Source organism: Anticarsia gemmatalis, chromosome 13 (genome assembly GCF_050436995.1).
Source record: "Anticarsia gemmatalis isolate Benzon Research Colony breed Stoneville strain chromosome 13, ilAntGemm2 primary, whole genome shotgun sequence".
NCBI classification, from domain to species: domain Eukaryota; kingdom Metazoa; phylum Arthropoda; class Insecta; order Lepidoptera; family Erebidae; genus Anticarsia; species Anticarsia gemmatalis.
The window spans coordinates 2,147,290-2,170,783 of record NC_134757.1 but is presented as its reverse complement, the minus strand read 5'-3'; the positions used below and the strand labels follow the sequence as shown (position 1 = coordinate 2,170,783).

Genomic DNA, 23,494 nt, shown 5'->3' with positions numbered 1-23,494 from the left:
CTAAGTTATTTAGTAGCTATACTTTTACGTTCAGAGGGAGGAAATCAGGGGGTTAAAGTCTGGGATAAAAATTAATGTGTAAATTCTAGAATTCTATTAAGAGACGAAGATGTTTATATTTATAAATAATTACAAACAATTCCGTTAATTTTACATTGCATTCAAGAATGAAAGCGAACATTAAAACAATAACTGCGCAAGATTCTAAATTGTATTTTTTATTAATTGTACCTATGTATCCTATTTTTAAATTGTATAAGGTTCTGTTTTATGCACCGTAATAAATAAATAGTTAAGCGAATGGCAATAAAAAATACGGAAAGAAAAAAACAAGGTTTGCAGTAAACCCGAAAACTTTAAGGGCTCTTTCAATTTAGACGTTTCGTGCCGTACGGCTGCCGCACGTTAACCGTGCCGCTGGTTATAGCCCGCTGCCGTACCGCTGCGGTACGTTAGCCGTCCGACACCAAACGCCTAAATTGAAAGCGTATCTGACTGCCGTGCGTTTGTATGTTAGTGTTGTTTTAAATTCATGTGACAGCAGTGTAGCCATGGACTCTGACGAAGAAACATTACTGTTAGTGCTCCTGTTAAAAAATATCAAACAGAAACAAAAACGCCGCGCCCGTAAAAGAACACTACCGATGTTTTCATTAACATGTAATTTTGGTGATTTCCATATTCTTTATCCTAGGTTAAAACAAGACCCAAGCAAATTTTTTATTTACTTAAGAATGTCAAGAGAATGTTTCTACGAATTACTCAATAATTCAATTTCATTTATAAATTCTTCCACGTCTATATCATCCATTTTAAGCAAATAATAAACATGAAAATTCAATGAAATTAGCTGTCACGTTTAGTCACCGCACTATTCAACAGCGAAATGAACACGTGGAGCTTGCGACGTTGCCGTCCTGTCGTCGTGCGTTCTCGGTACCGACACCGCACTTTTGCCGCACCGTGCGATTTGTATGAAAACAAATGACCGTCCGTGCACCGTACGACAAACGCACCGTTTCGGCACTGCTGCGGTCCGACACGATACGGCTAAATTGAAAGAGCCCTAAAACGAGTAAAGTTACTGCAAACGCGTAAAGGAATAACGGACTAGATAACACCTGTTTTATAATGTGTAAATGAACAACGCACATTAGAAATAATAGCCGTGCAATGTAATCGACTATTTCCTTAATTATTTCATTGCTATGATGTAGACCTGTTGGAAACCGGCTGCTATATCCGATATCGATTTATGAACGAATTCTCAGATTCAAAAAGTATGTTTCATATTTAAATACTAAAAAACTTACGACCTAGGTACGCTCTATATCTTTTGATACTACAAATATATCTCTACCAAACTGATTATCATATTCGAAGTTTCCATATAAAGATTTATGAGTTAATAGACGATATAATGCACTTCTTTTAAATACCTGACGTAAAATATCAATTGTACAAACTAATTCACTAATGACTAAAAAGCCACAGCTACTAGAACGACTCTACTAACACGACTGCAGCCTAAAAATAATCTGTTGAATAGAATATAATTTATTGACTTAATAAAATTGGTTGCAAGATGATTTATAATAATATGTTAAAAATCGAAATGACATGTCTAAAATATATTTAGGGGTTACCATGGCCATCTAGATGCCCGGTCGATTAAGTAGATATGAGTATCTAAATTTATCCCAACGTTACAATCTAATATTACTTTAATATTTCGCAGAAAGACCTCGGGATTAAGCTGGCAGTATAGTTATAGTCCACTTATTAAATGCGATATTTAATTTATCTTTGTACATATTTGGGTTATCGCCATGTTAGGAAACCCGGCTTAGCCTTGTGATTCATACGCAGGTATAAACGGAGCTGAAATAACTCGTTATTCCAAGTGAATCCGCGAATAATATATTTTTATTTGGTCCAAGTTTCGTAACTTAGAGCTTAATATCATATGTACAAAACTAACTGATTGTTGTTATAATATGTCTTTGTTTGTTTCAGATTTAGGGTTCATAGAACCCCTTCGACGAAACGATTCGAGTCCGGAGCTGAAGAAGTCTCTTCTCGGCCCCTCGAAATATTGTACCTAACAATCGCTCGGTCACTGTCAGGCACCAAACCATATCTGCACTACTCTTGTATATTAGTCGTATTAAAGAAAACGAAAAAAACTCGATAGAACACCCTCTATCAGTGGCCACGACAGAGGGTTTTAATTTATGTACATTTTATATATGCATATATAAAAAAAGAGAAAAAAAGTGATCTCTAACGTGACGTCACAATATCTAAATTGTGATTATTTAATTTTTAATAAATATTTTAACCGCTTTGAAGTTTCAAATCGCATTTTAACGCGCATTGCCCGTTATAAGATAGATTTTTGTATTGTAAAATTGTAAATAGCAAAAAATATACTTAAAAAATATTAAGTGTGACATTGCGTAAAGTAACTATAATACTAGTCATTGATCTAGTGTATTTATTTTGATAATATTGAATTTTGTAATCGATAGAGGATAAACAAATACTGGTATAGCTGCATAGCTATTTAAAAAATATAATATATTTATGAATGCCCGAGTGCATTATAATAACCAAAGAGAATATCAGTAGCAGTGGACTTTGCTTCATAAAAAAGTAAAAGGCGATCTGTCAAAAAAGGCGGGAAGTCGTGGGTGGAAATACAACAGATTATACTAAAGCTAGTGCTTGACTCGGTTGAATCGATTAATACAATCGGCAAGATGCAGACCCAAATCGGTGTCGGGAACGAGCTGCAGAGGAGCTACAGGATGCAGGACTTCGCCTCACCTGGCGTGATAATGAGAGAGCGCAGCTTCATACGTCCACAATCCCATCATAACATGCACCACAACCAGGTAACAAAATCAATTAAGGCCAATCTTTTCCTAATTATAATTAGTATCTGTATTAGAAATTTCTGAGAAAAGGAGACAGGAATTTAATGATTTATTTCTGAAGCATCGCGTGTTTAATAAAAGCTATTCAAGATGTTACTAACATAAATGAATTTATTTAAGTATTTGCAAGAATAATAAGTCCATAACTTTATTCTAAATAAAAATCATATTAGTCTAATATCATAATGAATATAACATATCTTTAAATCTCTACATGATCTTCTTTCTAAAATGATAACACGCACGCATGATTTATATGTCCGTGGCAAAATAACAAATTACAATTTTAAGTGCGATGCAATATTCCAACAACTAACTGTACCTATTAATTAGGAATCTGTATTTAATTATGTTTTAAAAGGCCTTGCAAAGGATTTCTAGTTTGATTACAGTTAGCACGTAGGCGATAGCGACACGGTTGTATTCTTACACCTACGTCCTGTCTGCGTTGCTCGATTGCCTTAACATTTGTTACGAAATCGATTTATAACATTATCGTTAACGTAAATCGGTTGATGACAGATTCGATGCTAGTCTAAGTTTATTTAAACAATATAATTAATGTTTTAAATACATTTTAATATAGTTAAGTAACTTATGCAAAAGTGTACAGAGAAATATAGACTTATAGTATCCGAAACAGACATCACTGCTACAATCATAATTATCTATAGTTTTTTTTGTCACTGTGTCTCATCGATGCTTCTTTGTAGTAGTGCTAACGGCATAGTTTACGAAAAATAAATAATTTATTACTAACCAATTCGGTATTAGTCACCAAATATCTAGTATGCTTAAATTAGTCGATGATGGCTGATCCATCGCATCATGATGTGTTTCTGGAAATAAATCGTGACCGTCTAAAATTACTGCCGCATAGTAACTCTATGATATGCATTTTTAAATGTCTATAAAGTTGTTTACTTTTCCACAGTTCAATAACAATGGTAAAAGGAGGAGCATGATACTGACCAACGCTAAAGGAAAGCCGACTCTGGAGATTTATAGGCCACCTGGTGAGTAAGAATAACTGCTTAACTTTAGAAAAAATAAGGACCTACTGAGTTTATATTTGATTATTTCGATCTCTTAGTACTGTTTCAATATCATGAATAATAATAATTTCAATAATATATGATTAATGTTAATGATTCTATCTCATACAATCTCAAACATTATGTTTGAAGGATTAATTAGCGTATTAATATAGCACTGCCAGTTTTTTTTAATGATAAAATGATAGGTTTATTTCTTTTTTTTTGTCTTTGTCACACTGCAATTGTCCGGACTACGTAGGTACACATTTCTATTAGGTAGATACTTACTTTTCCATGCTCTATACCTTATTATACGTAGGCATCATTACCTAACTTACACCATAAATCATGTTTTAGTTTAATTTACTAAACGTTATCGATTACAAAATAATTATTGCGATTCTCGATTTGTCACAGGCTGAATGTAAACACTTGGCTGCTAGAGTCTCTACGTAAAATTGGCGCCAAAATTAAAAATAAACAAAACATCATATTTGGAACGGGCCGACAGTCGAATGTTTGTTGCGTTGGGACGTGTGTGTCAAGCGAATGTTGATGTGGTTTTCTGTGTTATGATAAAAGACAAAAGTGAGATATTATGTCTCGGTGTATCGTGAAACAGTCGTTGTCTCAGCCGGTGGGTGTCGCTCCGGTCTCGGCAGTTGCGCCCGTGGCCCCTGTGGCTCAGGTGTCGCCGGTATCAGTTTCCCCGGTGCCCGTGACACCGGTATCAGTGTCTGTGGCCGTGACATCTTCACAGCCAACTGCAGATGCTTCGGGTTTGTTATTTTTACTAAATTATCTTGATTATCACCCACAAACTCGCTCAGTTGAGTGGTAAGATTATTTAGTAAATCGGCCTGTAAATGTCACAGTGACTTGGCTGGTATAATTCGGAACAAGCGCGTTATTTCCGTCACAAAACATGAGTGTTTTGGCTAAACTGAACAATGAAATAATTTGATCACTGAAATGAAAAATGCCTGGTTATTTGGCAACTGCGTTGAGAAGCTAGGATTACTGGATAAAATATAGGTGCTTGTGAAAGTGGCAATAAGTAATTTTGTTATTTTCCACTAAGTATTTATATTTCAGATTTATCTGTGATGTAGAAAAGTAATTTCACTAGACACTACATAACAATTTCCAAAAAAGAGATCTCCAAAAATATGTGTAGCGTCTGTAGCGTCTCTTTTTCTTGCATGAACAATTTTTGTACACATACATAAATGATCATGGAATGTACAATTGACAGAAATACGAAAGGCTCAATAAATCAATCCATAATTCAACTAATATTATTTCGTGCAAGAATATAATTATCTTTTAGAGTATATAATTGGTTTTCATAAAAATGATTACCCTATTCCTCACACTTCAACTACATACATGTAGAGTTGTCACGAAATATACCCAGATGTATTTACTTAACATGAAAGACAAATTAATTCCAAATGAAATGATATACTAAGCGTTTTGTAGTCACTGTAGACAAATTGCTACCTATAATGAAAATAAGTAGAATTTCGGATTCTGCCAGCATCTGGCTATTATAGTACTGTTCACTTGTTCAGTTGCCACGATATCTCACCAACTATTTATTATTTTCGATGAAATGTAAAACGATCATTTCAAATATATTGCAGTTAGTGATCTAGCCAGTAAATCTTGGATGAAAGTTTTGCTTTGGCTCATTCGAGCGCGTCCATTTGCGTGCCACGCGCGATGTTCTGGGTTACCCAATTAGACCACACGATCCGCACATTCATGTGATATGTTGTATAGAAGCACTTTAATATATGATATTTCTACGATCGTTTTTTTAAGATTCATCTTGTGTCGCGAGGACTTTGTAGAAACTCAAAGTCAGATCAGAACAACTACACTCTTTTTCGTATGGGGATTGAATCCAATGAGTCGTATTCGATTGCGTTACTATTAGTAATATTACAGTAATTCAGTTTAGTATCGATAATTGTGTGCAAGATGTTATGAATATCGAAAGAGATAAAGAGAATGGATGGTATGGTGCCTAGAGACAGTGGAAGTAGAGAATGTTGTGCTTACCACACGGTTTCCGTGAGCTAAGAACAAGGCAAAAATAATGTAGAGTACCTGGAAGGACTGCTCTACTTTCGTATCATATTTGTACCTCTTGCATCCAACTATGAAGTTCCTTGAAAGCGTTAATATCAAATATTGGTAGGTGCCTATGTGCGTCGTAATAGTGTGCAACAACACTTCCTATTGCTCACCGCAGCTACAATTAGCAAGCGTGATTAATTTACGAATTGAAGGATTTGTTATTTATTAATCTGTTTGTTAACTCTAGCAGCCTTTTAACGATCAATATTATAATGCCTACTTCAAAATAGTCTATTTGCTCCACTTTAAATATTCCTGGTAGACTTGATATAGTATGGGCCTTCTGTCCACCAATAGAAATAATAACTTTAATGATTAAGCGTCCGTCATCGGAAGGCCCACATACCAGTGGCGGCTGGTCACCAATCAATCTAACTGTAAATCGCCTGCAGTGCTCGGAATAACCATTCATGTTATTCTATTAACAGCGGTACTTATATTAAATGCTTTTCGGCCTACATGTATCAAGTATAAAATAGTTAGTTCTTGATAAGATTTAGTATCTCGTGTTTTAAAATAACATTCAACTATTACACTTCCTAAACAAATAGCCAAGATATAAACGAAATAATCTTGCCAAGTATTAGAATTATGTAATGAAAAGTGGAACGCATTTGTGATTTTGAACAAACGTATTACGGAACTTCGAAGTTAGTCCCGTGTCGTGTTAGATGTATGTGGAGCATGCTCCCAACTACTCCTCCCTATTAATAGACAGTTTTCTTATAAACACACCGTATTCTTTTAAAAGCAGCCTCACTCGACCCTGAGTGAGAGTATAAAGATGACCATGGCAAATCTGGAGCAGTCCACGAGTACATCAATCTTATTTTAGCGAAACACTCATAATGTTCGATGGCGAACCTCCGCCATTCCCTCAACAAATTGTAGCAAAAGATCTGTATAATTTAGTTTAAATGTAAAGTGTTTAGCGACTTCCAGTCGATCTATATTTTGTCAGTGTGTCACGGTGTTTTTGGCCAAGTTCCATCAGTCCCATTCACACGTACATGTTTGCAACGTCCCTTCCGGATTACAGGAATAAAGCGCCTTTTCTTTTTAGTACTTCTCTCTTGATCCTTGACATTAACTGAAAAAGCATCTTCAAATGAAACTCACGACTCGTTCATGAACTCTTCATCTTCCTATCATAATCACGTCCTATATCACTGAGCAAAATACAAATAACGAGACAATGAGAACACTGCTTGATCACACAAGTGAACGCTATTGACGTACATCTGTGACTGTCTTCCATCAATAACCTTGTACACAGCATCTGTCCTATCTCCCTCTTCTCTTGACGACCACCGTTGACCACCAGGTGTCCGCACAGACGGCGTGGCGACCACGGCGGCGACCAGCACGGCTGGGACTGCGACTAGCCCGGCGACCACGCCTTCTTCGGCAGCGTCCACGAACAAGCTGAACGTACACGCCAAGGAGTTCACCATGGCCAAGCCCGCTGACCTTCACAATAGGTAAGTACTTTGTTATTTATCAGATAGGTACTGTGTCAGAACTTGATCGTTGGTCTGTGTCTGGATGATGGTGCTTTGGGTGTGTTAAGTTTTTCTTTTGTGTGTACCCACTTCATCTGTAACGTAATCACGTGGATAAGTTAGCAACAGCCAAAGGAGTCTAGATTCTAATTACTGTGCTTGTATGACTATAAACATAACCTTGACTCGGCATTGTGATAAACGATGAACTTTTCCATTGTTCTCGCCGCACATAAATGCTTCATACCTAACGTTTTTGATTCGTCTTCCAATTCATTAAGAGTGTATGACGTACATGTGTACTATAATGAATAGGATTTTAAAATCTTTTCCCGTCGTCTACACGGTTTTTGACCTTGCTCGGTAGCCGCTGAAAATGTTGGTAGTTTGTTTCTCATCAACGGTACTAACGTGACTGGTAGCGACGAACGCTGTTGGCTCATCTCCAATGAAGGCAATACAAAAATTAGTGAAACAATGCGCGAAACCGTGATAAACGCGTCGCGTAGATGTGTCTATGTATACATACCCGTAGTATCAATTGTAGAGTGTTTGTTATCACTTAGTTGTTGGCTACGGTGACGCGAACACGCCCGCGCAAACCAAAACGGGCCGAAGAGCGTGCGCCGCCGCCAGCCGCCCCGCGCAGTCCGCGCACGCGCCGCCACGCCGGGAGACGCGCGGAGTTCCCGACACGAACGCGACCAAACAACGACCAAATTATCACGCGAACGCCTCCGAACGAACTTGAATCGTACTCTCCGTATTTTTGAGTACAGATCTCAATAGTGCCCGAAGAGTGATTCGCCGACAAATTGCTGACGAGGAGTTTATGCATCGCTCTCGTGGAAGTGTAAGCTCAGGGATGTGTGGCGGATACCGGATTCTATTAATAAAGTTCCGAAGTTGAGAGGGAAATGAGACGTAATTTGTCGGCAACATTGCCAAGTTTGCACTGAGATTTGCATTTGAAGATAGTGATAAATTTTATTGTAGCTCGCGTAAACATCTGGATTTATACAAACAGTGCGATGACGAGTGTGATGTAGTGGTATCGTCTTGTGATTTCTAGTTTGTGTTCAATTATATTGTGAAAATGGTGCGTGGAAGATACTCTACCTCCGATGTGTAAGTATTTACACCTTTTAAATGTTCAGTGTTTAACAAACATCTGAACTCTCTTAATCGTAAATTTACGGGGTACAAAAAATGACATAACATTGTCATATGTGCTAGATATACTGGAGGTTTAGAAGCACCAACATAAGTCACATTTTACTGATGAAGTTAGTCTATAATGTCGCATAGCGCATGCAATGGAAAATATCATCTGACTGTTCCTGTAGGGCATCACAAACGTTTCTTAAAAATTTTAAATATTGCTTTATTCTTGTTTGTAATAGGAAATTGATTCATATTTTTGGCAACTGAATATACAGTACGTGTTTGTCGATTACGTATCTTCTGAGGATGTAGACTTTCGTAGGATTCGCACAATTCATGGTTACGGAAATATTGACTAAGTATTTGTTGATTTGCTCATATCGACTATTATCTGTATAAACACACTACGACTTATCTCTTCAGACTAAACAAGATCCATTCAATATAATGACCTGTGCGTCACTCTCATCTAACTTTAGAGATCATTCTAATGTTTTGTCGTCTTGTCATTACTCGATCTCAAGGTCAATGTACCACACCGTTTTATTCTCCGTTGTTTATAAATATGACTTCATTGGCTGTAGTTTTACCATTTTTACTAATTGACTGACATTTGTCTTCTGCCGGCTATGAATGACAGGCAACCATTAGTTAAATACTGTATATTGTACACTGTAGTCTCTGTTAACACAGGTTTTCGACCGTAGAATCGTTAGCCTTATTTAAAACTGAATATTTCTTAACTTTAGTTCTAGTAAATTTCCAATTAAAAGTGCAGTATGCACTAACTTTCCTTAACAAATTGGAACATAAATAACAGTAAAAATTGTGAAGACATGGTCAAACGCGTAGAAAAGTGGCGATGCCGTGCAATGGATCGTGAGTCACGGAATGCTAGCTGCAAGTAATACGACCGTCAGTGTTGGATGTCTGTTGTATGTAATTGTTTCAGCTAGTGCCGCACTGACCGCACATATCGACTGTCATCTCATTATGTAATATTCACTTATTCTATTACCTTTATTGAATATATACAGTTTCTGTTGGGTCGTTTTATTCGATCTGTGAAGTATTTCTGTCGCGATTGTAACCCACTTTTTTCTTTGTTTACTCATCTCGAATACTTTGCGAAATGATCGTTGTTTTAACTTTAAATTTGCTATTAACATTTGTTTCCAACTGTAATTGCTATAGGTCAAGTCTTATTTATGCGAAATCTTGACCCGCTCATGTATTCTGTTTGAATTTTAGTATCTTTTGTTTCGATGTAATTTTCAGATTTCATACCCAAAAAATCTGAATAAAACGATATAAATCAACAGTGTTAACTGTTTATCCTTGACATTCTGAATTTGTAAAGTTTTATCTTTGTTGTAGCCTCGAGTGTTTCGTGTTTAAACTCAATCAATAACTTGTAAAATAATTATGATTGACTGTTTCCGAACTGAAATCTTGTTTAAGGTAATTAACAAGACTGCAGCTGAATATTATACGAAACCTTGCAATGCATTTTCCTGTAATTAGCAGTATTTTTTTCTTACTTATTCTCTCCCAATTGTTAGGCAAGGGGTCTCCCCAAATTCCTCCATCGGTGTCGATCCCTAATTGAGAACCAATGAAATAAATTTTAGGCGAGATAAATAATTTAGTTAAGTTAATTTAGTTTAATTTAATTTAGTTGCTTTATTGTGAAAAATGGTAGCCCCGAATTAATTTCCTTTTTTACTACTTACTAGTACTTTGTTCAAAACTGTTGAGTGCTAATTCCCGTTTTAAATCTACTGAATCAAATATCAGGAATGCTATAAAATTGGATGCTTTTGGTTTTGGTCTGCCAGTTCTGAGTGGTCGTAAAATTTAGATGACTTCCTGACTTTGAATTGATATTTAATGTACAAGAACACATGTAATCAAATATTCTTTGAGAGCAAACTCTTTTTGATAGTTTTTTTCTATTTTCATAGCGTGGTCGTATTAATGTCACTACAATATGTTTAAAATTGTACGATTGTTTTTCTTTTTGTATAAGAAAGTAACAGTATTACAATTTTGTTTCTTATGTTGAGAACAGAAGGCAGTCGTCTATGTAAATAATATAATCAATTTATCATGTAGGTCAGTTGCACCTTCTTTCTCTACTGATATCATTGGAAATAGATCGCGTAACTTGTGAAAGTCGGTCGAAATAAGTGCAGCCTAGTCACGACTACCTATTTGTATGTGATTGCAAAGTTTCTAAACAAAAGCACATTGGTACCTACGTCTAACCGTATTGGATGTCTAGATTTTCTTTTGGGTAAGCATAGATAAATATTTATATCGCAAGATGATGCGTCAATAAAATTGAACAATATACCTAAATTAAACAAAGGTCTATCAATTTACATCTCATGAGAGATCTGCTATGTTCGTCAGCCTTGAATAATTTACACGGCAAGTAAACTTCGGTTCACTTAGTCCATTCAACTCGCTGAAACACTGCGTTGTCCGAGGCGTAAGTAGATAAACGCCGGTGAGCTGGCCGACAATAGCCGGTGCAGTGCAGACAGGACACGCCACTTGCCCTCATTTCAACCGAGTCATGCCCGTGCTCGTCATTTGTTGCGAAATGCGAGGTCCTCAGACATACAGTCTGTTGCGTACCATCAATGTTTAATAACTTTCGATTTTAGATTGGCTTGTAAATTTAACAGTCTTCTGTATAAAGTTGCGATTAGATTGTCAAACGATTAATCGTACTTAGTGCTTAAAATCTAAAAGGTTTTTAATTTTTTTTATTATCCTGTTTCTATGTCCCACTGCTGAGTAAAGGCTTTTTTTGTGAAAATAAAAATTAGTTTTAATTATCTAACCTATATAGACCCACCCAAAATCGTAACTGTAATGTAATAGAGATTTTATATCGGTGCTGTTTTGATTGCATTTCGTGATCGTCCAGAAAATTCCTAATAAAATCCAGTATCCATTTTGTAGAATCAAGTATTTCTAGTTTAAACGGAGGGATTCAGGTTCATTGACATTCTCGTGGGTGTTATCTGATCCAGAGATTCTTGCATTAAACGATACCCACATCCAAACACATTATTTTGCCTTGTTAGAGCAAACCAAATACAGCTCCTCAGTATCATGCAAGGACCTAATTTTGTCTTCAAAGATTATCTTCACGTACGAACCTTGTAAGTTGTTACTGACTGCCCTTCGTTGATATCCAAAACTAACTTCATAATAATCCGGATATAGCCAAAGTGACCCGTACCACTATTCATATCGATCTGGTCGCCGTACTAACAATGAATTCATCATTAACCATCGTCATTTCCTACCGTAATGAAACAATTTGCGTGGCGTTGCGCAGGAGTCGCCATAACGGGCGGCTGTGTGACAATGATCGCTATTATTTATGACTCGCACATGATTATGAGCCCAACCAACGTGCGGTATTGTCCACTATGAATAATAATGTGGGTATTATGATATGAATGCTTTTTATGTGACGGTTTTTTTAGTCGAGTGAGAATAGAGCCAGCAATATGTTCTTTAAACTGTTTAGTTAGCTCTATGTACGATGAAATTACTGAAGTGAGACGTCGCTATGACCTTGCGGCAAAGAAGAATGTTGTCCGCAATGAGTCGTTTTAAACTGTTCTCACCATAATATAACTGCAGAAAGTTGTATTTTATGTATACAGTGTAATTTTCACATGTTTTCTCGTACTAGAGAACGTGTAGCATTAAAGCAATTTCTCCTATTTCGATATCAGTTTTGAAACTTGCACATAAGTATTCTTCGTTTCTGCTCTGGTGGTAAAAAAATCTCAATAAAAGTACAGCTAGTAATCTTACCAGAAATAAGTACTTAAATAGTTACAAGGACTCTATGGAGTTAGATGAGTTATTACATTAAAGTCCAGTCTAAATGGAGCTACAGAAAAATGACTCATTACTCAGCTCACATGACGCTTTGAACCCAGCGTCAAAGATATTACGCCGCGCATGTTAGTTTATAACACTTCGTTTTGCCCATAAATTGGTATTTGTATAACGAACTGAAATAGTTCACGATGAGTCAGTTTGCTTCGGTGAAATTGTTTAGCTGTAGATTTATAGCCCCTATTGATCTGAGCTGGAAATTAAACTTTATTAATGTTGAAATTGATTCGAGTACCTTTGGTCGGTAGAGCTATAAAATAATTCATTTTGTCGAACATTTACCAAAAGCCAACTTCAGGATTTTGATCAAATAAATGACTATTTACACCTAGTTCTTTCTATTAGGTCGGGGAAAAAGTCTTTTCGCATTATAGTATGTATGAACTTGTAATACCCGACCTAATATGTCAAATATGTCTTTACTGGAGGATGTGTCGCCGATCTTTACGATTAGCGAGATGAAACTTTTGACACAGTCTTCATAAAGGCGTGGAAGTATGATATTCTAGCTGAACGTCTCCATGCTCTGATGAGCACGGACAATGTTGGTCTCGACGTCAAAACAATGGCAGCTAACCGAAAAGGCCCTTCTGCTGCCAATAAAAAAAACATAACGCTTTTATAAAATTAAAAAGAAAACTAGTTTTTACTTTTGTTCAGCTTGCAGCACAGTATTTACGTGTGCCAAGCCAACCTGTGTCTGAAAACAGTCTGATTAAATTACGTTTTTATAAATGTTTTAATATGATAGTAATAAAATATAATGTGGGTTTGGTAAATAAAAGAGTTACAACTGTAATAAAACCACGTGAATCGTGTTTTGGACAAGTGAAAGTGAAAGCCGGCTAATTATGCTGTCTTCGTAAATTCATCTAGTTTTTATTATTTTCAGCGCTATGACGCTTTAATATATAAGCATTTGTTATATTATTTAATTGTATCTAATTGTTTTATATTATGTCTGTTATTCTAGACTCCTTAGTAACAATTATGTAATGTCGTTTTCGGGCCTATTTCTGTGTTACCAAAAACGTTTATATGACACCAGGGAGACCAAAGGTATTTCATGATTACCAGACCATTAGGTACTTATGCAGCAACAGCAATGTGAAAAATACACAAATGTGTTATTCGCCATATCTACTTATTAGTCAATGCCCATGATTATTACCCTATATTACATGTAGCAGTTTCTATAAAATTCTGTTCCTCTATGTTTTTTAACGTCTACCACAATAAACAAATATTTACTTAAGAATATAATGTACGAGACTTCAACCCACATTCTGTAAGAAATGTAGTTTGTTTCAATAGTGATGTTAATTGTTCGTGATGCCGCTAATCTCTTCACAAGATAACGTTTATGTTCTCTACGAGGCTGTATAAATTGTTACATAGGTAAACGATCTCGTCGCCCGTGAGACTATTGTTTATATAACCGCCTGTATCTGTCAGATTTCTAGTATGTTACTATCTAGTAAGGAAAAATCTTACATAATTTATACTGAATTTGAAAGATTGGTAAGATATATTCTCAGTTCAGGATCCTTAACACAACTTACCATGTGTGATTTATGTGTTTAGTTGTGTTCTATAGTTATAATCCCTTTTTGTATTTTTTACTCGTTACTGTCCCACTGCTGGGCAAGGGTCTCCTCCTAAACGCTAAACGAGGGAGTTGTTGAGTCCACCACGCTGGCTAAGTGCGGGTTGGGGACTTTGCATGTGGACTTAACAAATATTAGGCATGCAAGGTTTCAATCACGATGTTTTCCCCCTTATAGTGATAATTATTGCACTTAGTGCAAGTGATGATTATTTCTAAAATTGCATTTATTATATACTAGTCTTTTTACGCTGAAGCGTTCGACGAAGTAAAGTTATTAATCTCTTAATCATGACCATGTTTCTGTGTGTGCAGGCCGGCGATGAGTATCGGGTACGCGCACGTGGGTCTGCAGCACTCGCGCTCGGCCGTGCTGCACGCGCAGGTGCCGCCGCACTACCGCCCCGTCATGCCGCACGGCCTGCTCAACAGCGCCTCCAGCGGCAGCGTGCCGCCACAGGTCTGTATGCCAGGAATTATAGCGAAGAACGAGTGAGACAAAATCCGTGCTGAATCGGATGTTTAGACAAAAATGGCTGACGTTATTGAAAGTAAATTTTGCCTTTGGATGGTGCTCTCTACGTTCCTTTATGTAAAATGCAGAATTAGCATTATATTAAGCATAGTAATCACATTGTGTCATCAGTTGAAACTCTTTGGAAACCCTATAAAAAATGTAGCTTCAAACAAACAAGGTAGCTTGGACTACCTACTATCCAATGCGGTGAAATCATGAATCAAAACGCTTCCAAAAGGTTTTTTGCTAAAGTAAAACGTCTATAGGTAATTAACGTAACTTTACAAACATTACAGGTGGGACCGCGCGTCCACTTCAAGCTACAACCACAGCAGGCGATCATTCCTGAGAAGAAGAAGTCGCCTCCGTCATCTCTCACAAACGGCAACGGCAAGAGCATCCGTCCACAGTCGTTCACTCCGGGGCTCAAGCGCTCCAAGTCGCTCACATCGGCTGACGCTCTCGCCAGCGGCATGGCGGCACTGGGCCTGGCCGCGGACGCCGGGGACCTGGGCAGCTTCGCGCCTGATATACAGGAGTGCATCGATAAGGCTCTTGAAGGTTCATACACAAGTTTTTTTTAACTCCTTTCTATATTGGCTATATTTTTGTCGACATTTGCCGACGAAAGCGTCGTGAGCTCTTTCTGATTCGTCGAGTATAGCCGTGGCAGTCAAAGGGTTAAAGATAGTTTGAGGTGTAAATTAAGCTAACAGGATTCGATTTTGATGCTAAATCGTACTTCGAGGAAATTAGACAGTTTTGGATGGTTCAAAATCTAATTTGTATATTCATAAGTTTCTGCGCTAGTGTCCATTCCTGTTGTTAAGTAGATTCAAACGACGAAATATTGTTTTATATTGATACGCCTCTGCCTTCACTGTCGGATGTCTAACAAGCGTGAAGATATAAAAGAACGTACCAGTAAAACCCCTTCTCACAAAATGTTAAGTAGTATAATAAGTTGAAATGCGTTGTTTCTGTGTAGACCCGAACGCAGTGATGGCCCGCACGCTGATGGACGCGGTGGGTCACCTGGTGTCTCGCGCCGTGGAGTCTCCACGCTACGCGCTGCCGGCCGCGCGCCGCTGCATCGCCGTCGTGGAGCGCGAGAACACAGAGACCTTCCTCGAGTCGCTGCTCAACACCTGCCAGCAGTGGTACCACGACAGGGACAAGGTAACTTCCACATACACACACAGACCATCATCGTGATAGTTCAGCTTTTGATAGAAACCTGTTCACACCATCACACCTAAACCTGAAAGAAGCGCTCATCATGAACGCGTCATTCTGGTTTAGATGTGATGGGTTTGATGGAACGTCTTTATGTCACTGTTTGGTTTGTAATGCCGCAATGGATGGGATAAATTAATAAAGAGAGAAAGAAATGGTGCAGCAAAATGGAAACACGATCTAGTTATATACACGTATTTTATTATTGTTCTGGTGGTTATTTTGTCTTTGATTAAGTATTACAATTTGGATTGGCTCTTTTGCCCCATAATTCTAGTTATCATCGGCAAATCTGATCAGATTTCATAATGCTACGTTATGTTATTCCAGTTGCTGGGCACGCTGGTGGGCGGCGGGCGGCCGCGGCTGATGGCGTTCCTGTCGTTCCTGCTGGAGATGTACTGCCAGCTGCGGCGCCGCGCCATCCAGCGCCGCGGGGCCTCGGCGCAGCCCGGACACGTGCTGCTCACGCTCATCTGCAAGTGCTGCGAGGACTGCATCCGGCAACCCGTGCCCTCCGCCAGCGACGTTAGTATATTACCATACACAACGGAATATTCAGGATTATGGTTTTAGTTTTGGCTTACTATAATTTTTGGCATGAATCGTTAATCGTTTTGAGCACTATCCGACTACCACGTTGTATATTTTTCGGGAACATTTCGTGTCCTGTTCCCTTTCCTCGAGTATAACCGCCATTTTTTTGAGTAGAACAAAACAGTTTGATGCCAACATAATATATGTACATTTTTGTGTACTGTAAGTTTAAGCTTTGTCGTATCTCATGTGTGGTATTGTGTCGGTGTGTTCCGCAGACGGAGAACCTGTTCTTCGTGCTGACGTACATCGGGCGCGACCTGGAGTCGTCGCTGCCGGGCGAGCTGGAGCGGCTGCTGACGGCCGTGCGCGACGCCTTCCTCAACTCGGCGGCCGCGCCCTCCATCCGCCGCACGCTGCTGCAGCTCATCGAGCTGCACGCCTCGCGCTGGCAGCTGCCGGGCTGCGCCGTGCTCTACTACTACCCCTCCTCCAAGTAGCCGCCCCCCTCCCCGACACTGAACGTGCACCCGCTCCTCCGTGAGCCCTCGGGTCGAAGCATCTTATCGCGTAAGCGTAATTGTTATTTTGTATCGATGACGCGTCCTCGAAGTTAAATTAGTTTGTGTTGTCGTAGTAAGAATATATTGACGGTGAGCTCGTCGGCCCCCCGGCCCCGGCCCGGGGTCGCGGGGCTCGAAGCGGTGGGTCTCGCCTCGATTATGTTAGATTAGTATACAAAGGTTATGAGCATTTCTTATAGTGTTTGGTTTCTCCCGACTTTAGCGTTGCGTTAGTTGTACTACAGGTCTAATACTTATTGTCCCTTATACGTATGTAGGCATGATGCTGCCATAAGCTCGTTTATTGTGCCTTTAAACGTTTTAGTAGATAGCCGCGTTCCACTCGGCCCCGCGACGAGTACGCGGGTCTAGCGCTCGACGTAGACCTCCCGGGGACGACGGAACGCCTTAAAATATAAGGTGTAGTTTAGCTTAAGGTGGATTAAGTAGACGCAAGATATGCCTCGAAAGTATTAAAAAAAGTACGTGTAACATATAATTAGGACAAATCGACGATGTACATTACTGTACGTTCTTTCGCATAGTACTTGGTGCATTGTGCTCTTTGTCGGTTGATAGCTTGCTGGTGAGCGCCATGTTCGTAACGTTAGTAGTGTCGCCTCCTCGCCTCCCGCACGGTCGCCCCTCGTCGCCGGCCGCCCTGTACTAGTGCCGGTGACGACGGGCTCGCGTTAAGTGTTGCACTCTTTAGCTGTATCGTGTTAGTATTATGTTATCCCTATCGTGCAAATCATTCACGCGACAAATTGTCAGCTTTCTTACATGATGCGAGTATGACTGAACTTAGGAATGAAGTGTTTCAATTTATTATGCTTGTGATATTATAAATTTAAGTAACGTAATCTCTGATAATATCTCTTCTGTCCTAACCAAAGACTGTACTGAAGTGGAGATTCATTATAATAATTAACAAACGTATAAACACTATATTGTTGAAGCTGGACCAAATTGTTTGTTCCGGGCTATCTCGGCTTGTATCGCGCGACAGCCCGGAGCATAATTTCAGTGAATATTTTAAGTTCATTTAGTTGTAGACTCACTTCTGAACACCATTATCCGACTAATGATTTTAATTAGTTAGTAACATATTATGGAGAAAGTAAAAAGACCATGATCTTTTCGTTATTACTATGCATTCGTAGCATATAAGGTAATGGTATGTTTGTATAAAAGTTTAAAAAACAAAAAAAAAGGTGCTAACAAAAGTATTGGTGTATTGTATATTATTTAAATAGAACACGGGCAATGACATTGTTCTCGTTACCGCTATAATTTTGTACGAATAAAAACAATAAAAATGATATATAACCAATAAAATTATAGAAATAACAAGTCGTGTTTTTATTTCATCGCCTAGATAATATCATCACAACGTGACCTCACCTTTCCTGGATTCATAATCTAATAAATATATCTATAACTACATGGACTTGGAGACGTTCCAGTATAATAAATGGTGCATCACGTTATACTTAATACAATATAGAATATCATACATAATACAGTCCTAAAAAATATAAGGTCTTCGCCTATAGCCAAACATTGTTTTTGAATATCAACTATCTTTACTAATTGTGATTCCTTTTTCGTTACTGGCAACACTGAATAAGAAATGTCAAGAAATATTAGCGCGAAAATCAATTTATTGTGCAATGCCTGCAAAAATTTTACAACGCCGTTGTCGCAAGCTTACCTTACAGGACAATCTCTTGTGATAAACTTCTAAAATTATGTTTTGATAACATTCAGTGATATAAGCACAACAATACTTTAGTTTATCACAAGAACAATCCTGTGGTTGTCCGCTGCTTTAAATCATATTACTTACCACAACACAAAAACAAAACATTTGAAACGACATTTTTTACAGGAGCACAGGCAGCTGAAGTGCACCTTGTCTACGTCTCACCAATTTATTTATTTTGTACCTTAGGAACCTTGCTAGCAGGAATCATTCACACTGACATTTTGATAAAAATAAATGACAATTGACAGCTTTGACAGTTCAGTTTTGAACCGGTTAAAAAGCAGTGTGATAAACTGCAATAGTTACCACAGTACACGATATTAATTATTTTGTTACTAAATTATAAAGTACTACAGCATTCTAAATTAACTAAAGTAAATCATAGTTCTAAGTTTTTACAATAAAACACATTTGTTATCCGTTAACAATCACAAAGTACTCATAAATTATTAGTGATATTGTACGCTTGCTTGTGGTATTAGTTTTTGAACAAACCTCGTTTCTCATTGGATGGACGCATGCGTACAGAGTTGCCATCTTAAGGAATATTTCCCTTTTTGAGGGTATACGTAGCTAATTCGGAAAAAAGAGTAAAATGAAAATAAGGGGTTTTCTTTAGTCATTCGATTACATAATCTACGAAGATCGCTTATAAAGAATGTCATAAGAAATAAATATTATAAGCTTTTATACCACATAACTACGTATTTAAAATAATAAATATCATTATATATTTTGGGTCCAGCAAACCGAAAAAATTATTAACGTTGGCACTTAACTGACGACAACTTCCTCAATAATCTTTTAAGTGTAATAAATATAAGGGAAATTCATTTTAAAAATGAGTTTTTTTCTGATTTATTGTGAGGAGCTTTTTATAATAGTTCTGGCAACACCGTGCTTATCATTCATTCGGTGCTAACTTCACGTCACGTCATTTCATACGTTTGGCCCGGCCTTCGCCCTTCGCTTGAGTTTGCTTTGTTGTCGCCCGCAGTTGCCGACGAACTAGTTTTGCGCTTCGCCGCGACCTCCGTGTAATGTGACCTGTTGATTTATTACTCATCGTGTTTTAGTGCTTTTATCTGTGATAAAAATGACATGATGTCGTTAGAAAATGCTAATAGTGGTTCGCGTTGAGTGTTCAGTGTAAAATGGGTTTGATAACTTCAAGGGAGCAGACAATGTTGGACGGACCGGTGGCGTCTGTGAAGAGTCACCATGTTCGGCAGCCGTCGACAAGGAACCGGACAAAGCCTCCGATGCCGGACCGGGACGAGCTGGAGAACCGTTTCGTCAAAGTTCTGGTGAGTGTAGTTGTCGAATTTTGCCGGCATAATGTTTACAAACAGTCTGATTGTTTACCGTGTGAACGGCATACGTTTTATTACGAGACTCGCGTCAATGTTTGAGATATTTAGATAAACAATCACTGACATTGTGCGGTAATATTAGTAATTTGTAATACGTACAAACAATAACGAAGTTGTACTCACATTGTGTTATAAGATTCTATAGACAAATACGATGTATGCAACTATCGTAGCAAGGGGTGGGTCTGTACGATGTTTTAATTCATTTCATAGATTTTAAAGGCATGTAACGATTTTTTTTAATACGAGTGTCTAAAACACGCGGACGATAATGTAACATGTGGTTAGTAACTTTTTAAACTGTTTGTTATAAAAAATCGTAATAACTTATTCATTTCAAAGTGTAGCTAGGTATTCCAATTTGCTGTCTTTGTCATGTTTTCCTCCTATGTTAGTGGCATTTAAGACTAGAGTAAATTTTATTACAATATTATACACCCAAAAAAATACTATGTTTTTGACAGTATAGAATTTATTGTTATTACTGTAAAAACAAATACCTATATGGCTATTTATCTTTTTGCTTTCTCAAGCTACTAAATTTTTACAAAAACAACTTTAATATGTCACACAGTTCTTACCTAACAAAGCTTGTTGACTTTCTGATGGGAATCTCTCAAGAAGTATAACTATATATTTTCAAATCATAACACTAGGTATAGGCACTAGGTAGGTTCTTAAAAAGCTTATAGACAAAGACTTGGATCATTAAGCCAAGAAAAAAAAACATATGACCAATGTATTATTGTTTATTTGTTGTGTACCAGCTGACCATCACTGTTACTTTCATGTATGGTGTATAATAAATGATTTATATTACTTGTGTTTAACATAGCTTCTTATTACTGTAAGAGGCTTGTAGTAAATTGATTTCTAAAGTCAGGTATAGTTTTACATGTTATTTAAAGAGAACACTACTCAATATACTAATAATGTCTAGAACAACTACAATATCAGTTAAAATCATTATTTTTAACAATTATCTACTTTCTCCCATGCAAATATGTCCCTAAGAATAACTTAAATCAACATATTCCATTACTTTAGTGTGTAACTGTATTTTATCAGATGTATGAATGTGAATGAAGCAAAAGAAGTTATTAAAGAACATACCAAGTGGCATTCTCTGATCTATCCCACCCCTATGAGAAGAAGTCATGATTATATTAGTATATAAATGTATTTTACAGTCAAATACCCTACTATAAAGATTTGCTTCCATCATCACATGTATTATACTATTGGCCATATAAAAACAAAGATAACAAGTCCCCATTCAAAAAAGCAAAGCTTCCTATTCACAGCTGCATTATCTCTTCTATTTCAAAACATGATAGCACAAGTTCCTCAGTGCAGCCAACACAATGATAAGACATTAATGTTACATTTCCTGCTCTTATCTATCTGTCATGTTTCTAGGATGTTGAATGATATGTGGTTTCCTAATGGCCTGTGTAAGTGTTAATATCAAACTTAATTATTGTCCACTGAGTACTTAATAATTTCAGTTATTTGTATAGAAATAAGAAAGTATAAAATGCTTGAGATTATGCCATTCAAATGTCTAAAAGTTGTGGTCTACCTATGTTAAAGCCTGAAATAAATGAATAAATTTAACCCAATAATGACCCACTGCTGGGCAAGGGTCACCTCCCATAATGAGGGAGGGGTTAGGCCTTGAGTTCAAAGCCTAATTTTCTTTAATAAAAGGTCCTTGAAGAATTTTGACCTATATTCATATTACTATGTGTTAATGGTTCAACTAGGTATCTAAAATACTAACTTGTAAAACTATGTGTAGGATAAAATGTATTTTAACAGTAACAAATTGATAACAAAATATGTTCATGGTCATTTCATACACATTACTTAGAATGATAATTTTAAGTTCAAAAGTTGCTGAATTAGATGCCAAGATATCTTTATTTCTAAACAGGAATTTAGTTTTAATATCATTCCTTATTTATTTAATTATTATCATTCCATCTTACAATCCTCGTGTGATTCATTTAAAAATGTTTTGAATCCACTGCAAGAACTTGTTTTTAAATTTTTAACTGTTCAGTATCATTCAACAGTAGGTGAATGATAAGATAACATTTTATTATCAGCCCTTTGTAACAATAAACAAACCTTTTAAAAATATTTATGTATGAGTATTTACAAAGTTACAAAGAAAAACAATGAATAAACTCGCTATCTGGACTTTGTCATGGCTTAGTACACTCAATAACAATAAAATAACTCAGAACAAAAGTGAGTTATAATGATTTACAACAGTTTTTCTTATTGTACATCTGCGCATTTACTTCAAATAGGTATCTATTCTGAATAATCTTATTCAAGAGATCATATTTTTTTATATTTTTTACTATTATTATTGATAGGTATTATTTGAGAGTTACTGAATGGATTTTAATTAAATTTGACACACAGATGCCTTCTTTATATCCTGGCTTCATGCATACAAATCAAGTCAAGGAACTACTTCAGAATTATTAAAGTTTTGTACAACCAGGCTAGGTATTTTCTTTTAACCAAAATCATCCTATTTAAAAAGAACTGTAATTCTCACAGTCCTTCAAAGTTCTTAATCAATATAAATTGTTGACGTCGCGCACAAGACGGGGACTACGTTATCTTACAGAGCCCCCATTGATGGGTGGCTATTTCTGTTCTATCTGTACCCACTGCCCACTGTAGGTAGACAGTCAATGTATTTAGTTCTGTATTAGGTACTTAGCTACTCTCAGATTATTTTTGTTTGTAACATTATAATGGGTACTCTAAATCGTCAACCTCAAGTTTTAAGCCAATGAATGCTGTGTGTCAATAAATTTGAATTTTTTTGTAGAGCACTTTAATTAAACGATGTTATTTTACGTAGCTAGGTACCTAGGTATAAAACTGTAAAAGATAAAGGTACCTAAATGTAGGAATTCCCCGTAAAATTCAACGCAATTAGATTATAATAAAAGAAAAATGCATTATCGTACTTTAGATACCTTGTTCATATCTTTTTTAATGCAATTTTTAATAATTATTGCACAATTTTATCAATAGCTAGTACATTAAGTGTTTGAATAATAAATGCTGTTTATTTATGGCGTAGTATTCGCATTGATTATATTCATGGACACGCCAAGGTTGATATTCATATCTGATTTATTTTTATAC

At 37.0% G+C, this 23,494-nt stretch overlaps 2 protein-coding genes across 5 annotated transcripts in view; both read left to right on the top strand.

Annotated features, from left to right (window-relative positions):
- The window catches only part of LOC142977917 (uncharacterized), a 36,095-nt gene extending 17,566 nt beyond the window's left edge, over positions 1 to 18,529 (top strand). Inside the window, exons 3-10 of one of the 3 annotated variants that reach the window (XM_076122046.1) lie at positions 2,017 to 2,897; positions 3,874 to 3,955; positions 7,458 to 7,602; positions 14,639 to 14,783; positions 15,137 to 15,401; positions 15,829 to 16,019; positions 16,407 to 16,604; positions 16,892 to 18,529. In XM_076122046.1, the coding sequence (XP_075978161.1) occupies positions 2,763 to 2,897; positions 3,874 to 3,955; positions 7,458 to 7,602; positions 14,639 to 14,783; positions 15,137 to 15,401; positions 15,829 to 16,019; positions 16,407 to 16,604; positions 16,892 to 17,113 (1,383 nt within the window). In that variant the 5' untranslated portion in view covers positions 2,017 to 2,762 and the 3' untranslated portion in view covers positions 17,114 to 18,529. Of the gene's footprint in view, positions 1 to 2,016; positions 2,898 to 3,873; positions 3,956 to 4,525; positions 4,756 to 7,445; positions 7,603 to 14,638; positions 14,784 to 15,136; positions 15,402 to 15,828; positions 16,020 to 16,406; positions 16,605 to 16,891 lie in introns of those variants that run through there. The other 2 variants (XM_076122045.1, XM_076122047.1) reach the window with 2 other exon arrangements.
- A 1,321-nt stretch (positions 18,530 to 19,850) lies between these two features.
- Frl (formin-like protein) overlaps positions 19,851 to 23,494 on the top strand; it is a 79,853-nt gene continuing 76,209 nt past the window's right edge. For both annotated transcript variants that reach the window (XM_076122167.1, XM_076122168.1), the window contains exon 1: positions 19,851 to 20,251. In XM_076122167.1, the coding sequence (XP_075978282.1) occupies positions 20,099 to 20,251 (153 nt within the window). In that variant the 5' untranslated portion in view covers positions 19,851 to 20,098. The remainder of the gene's footprint in view (positions 20,252 to 23,494) is intronic.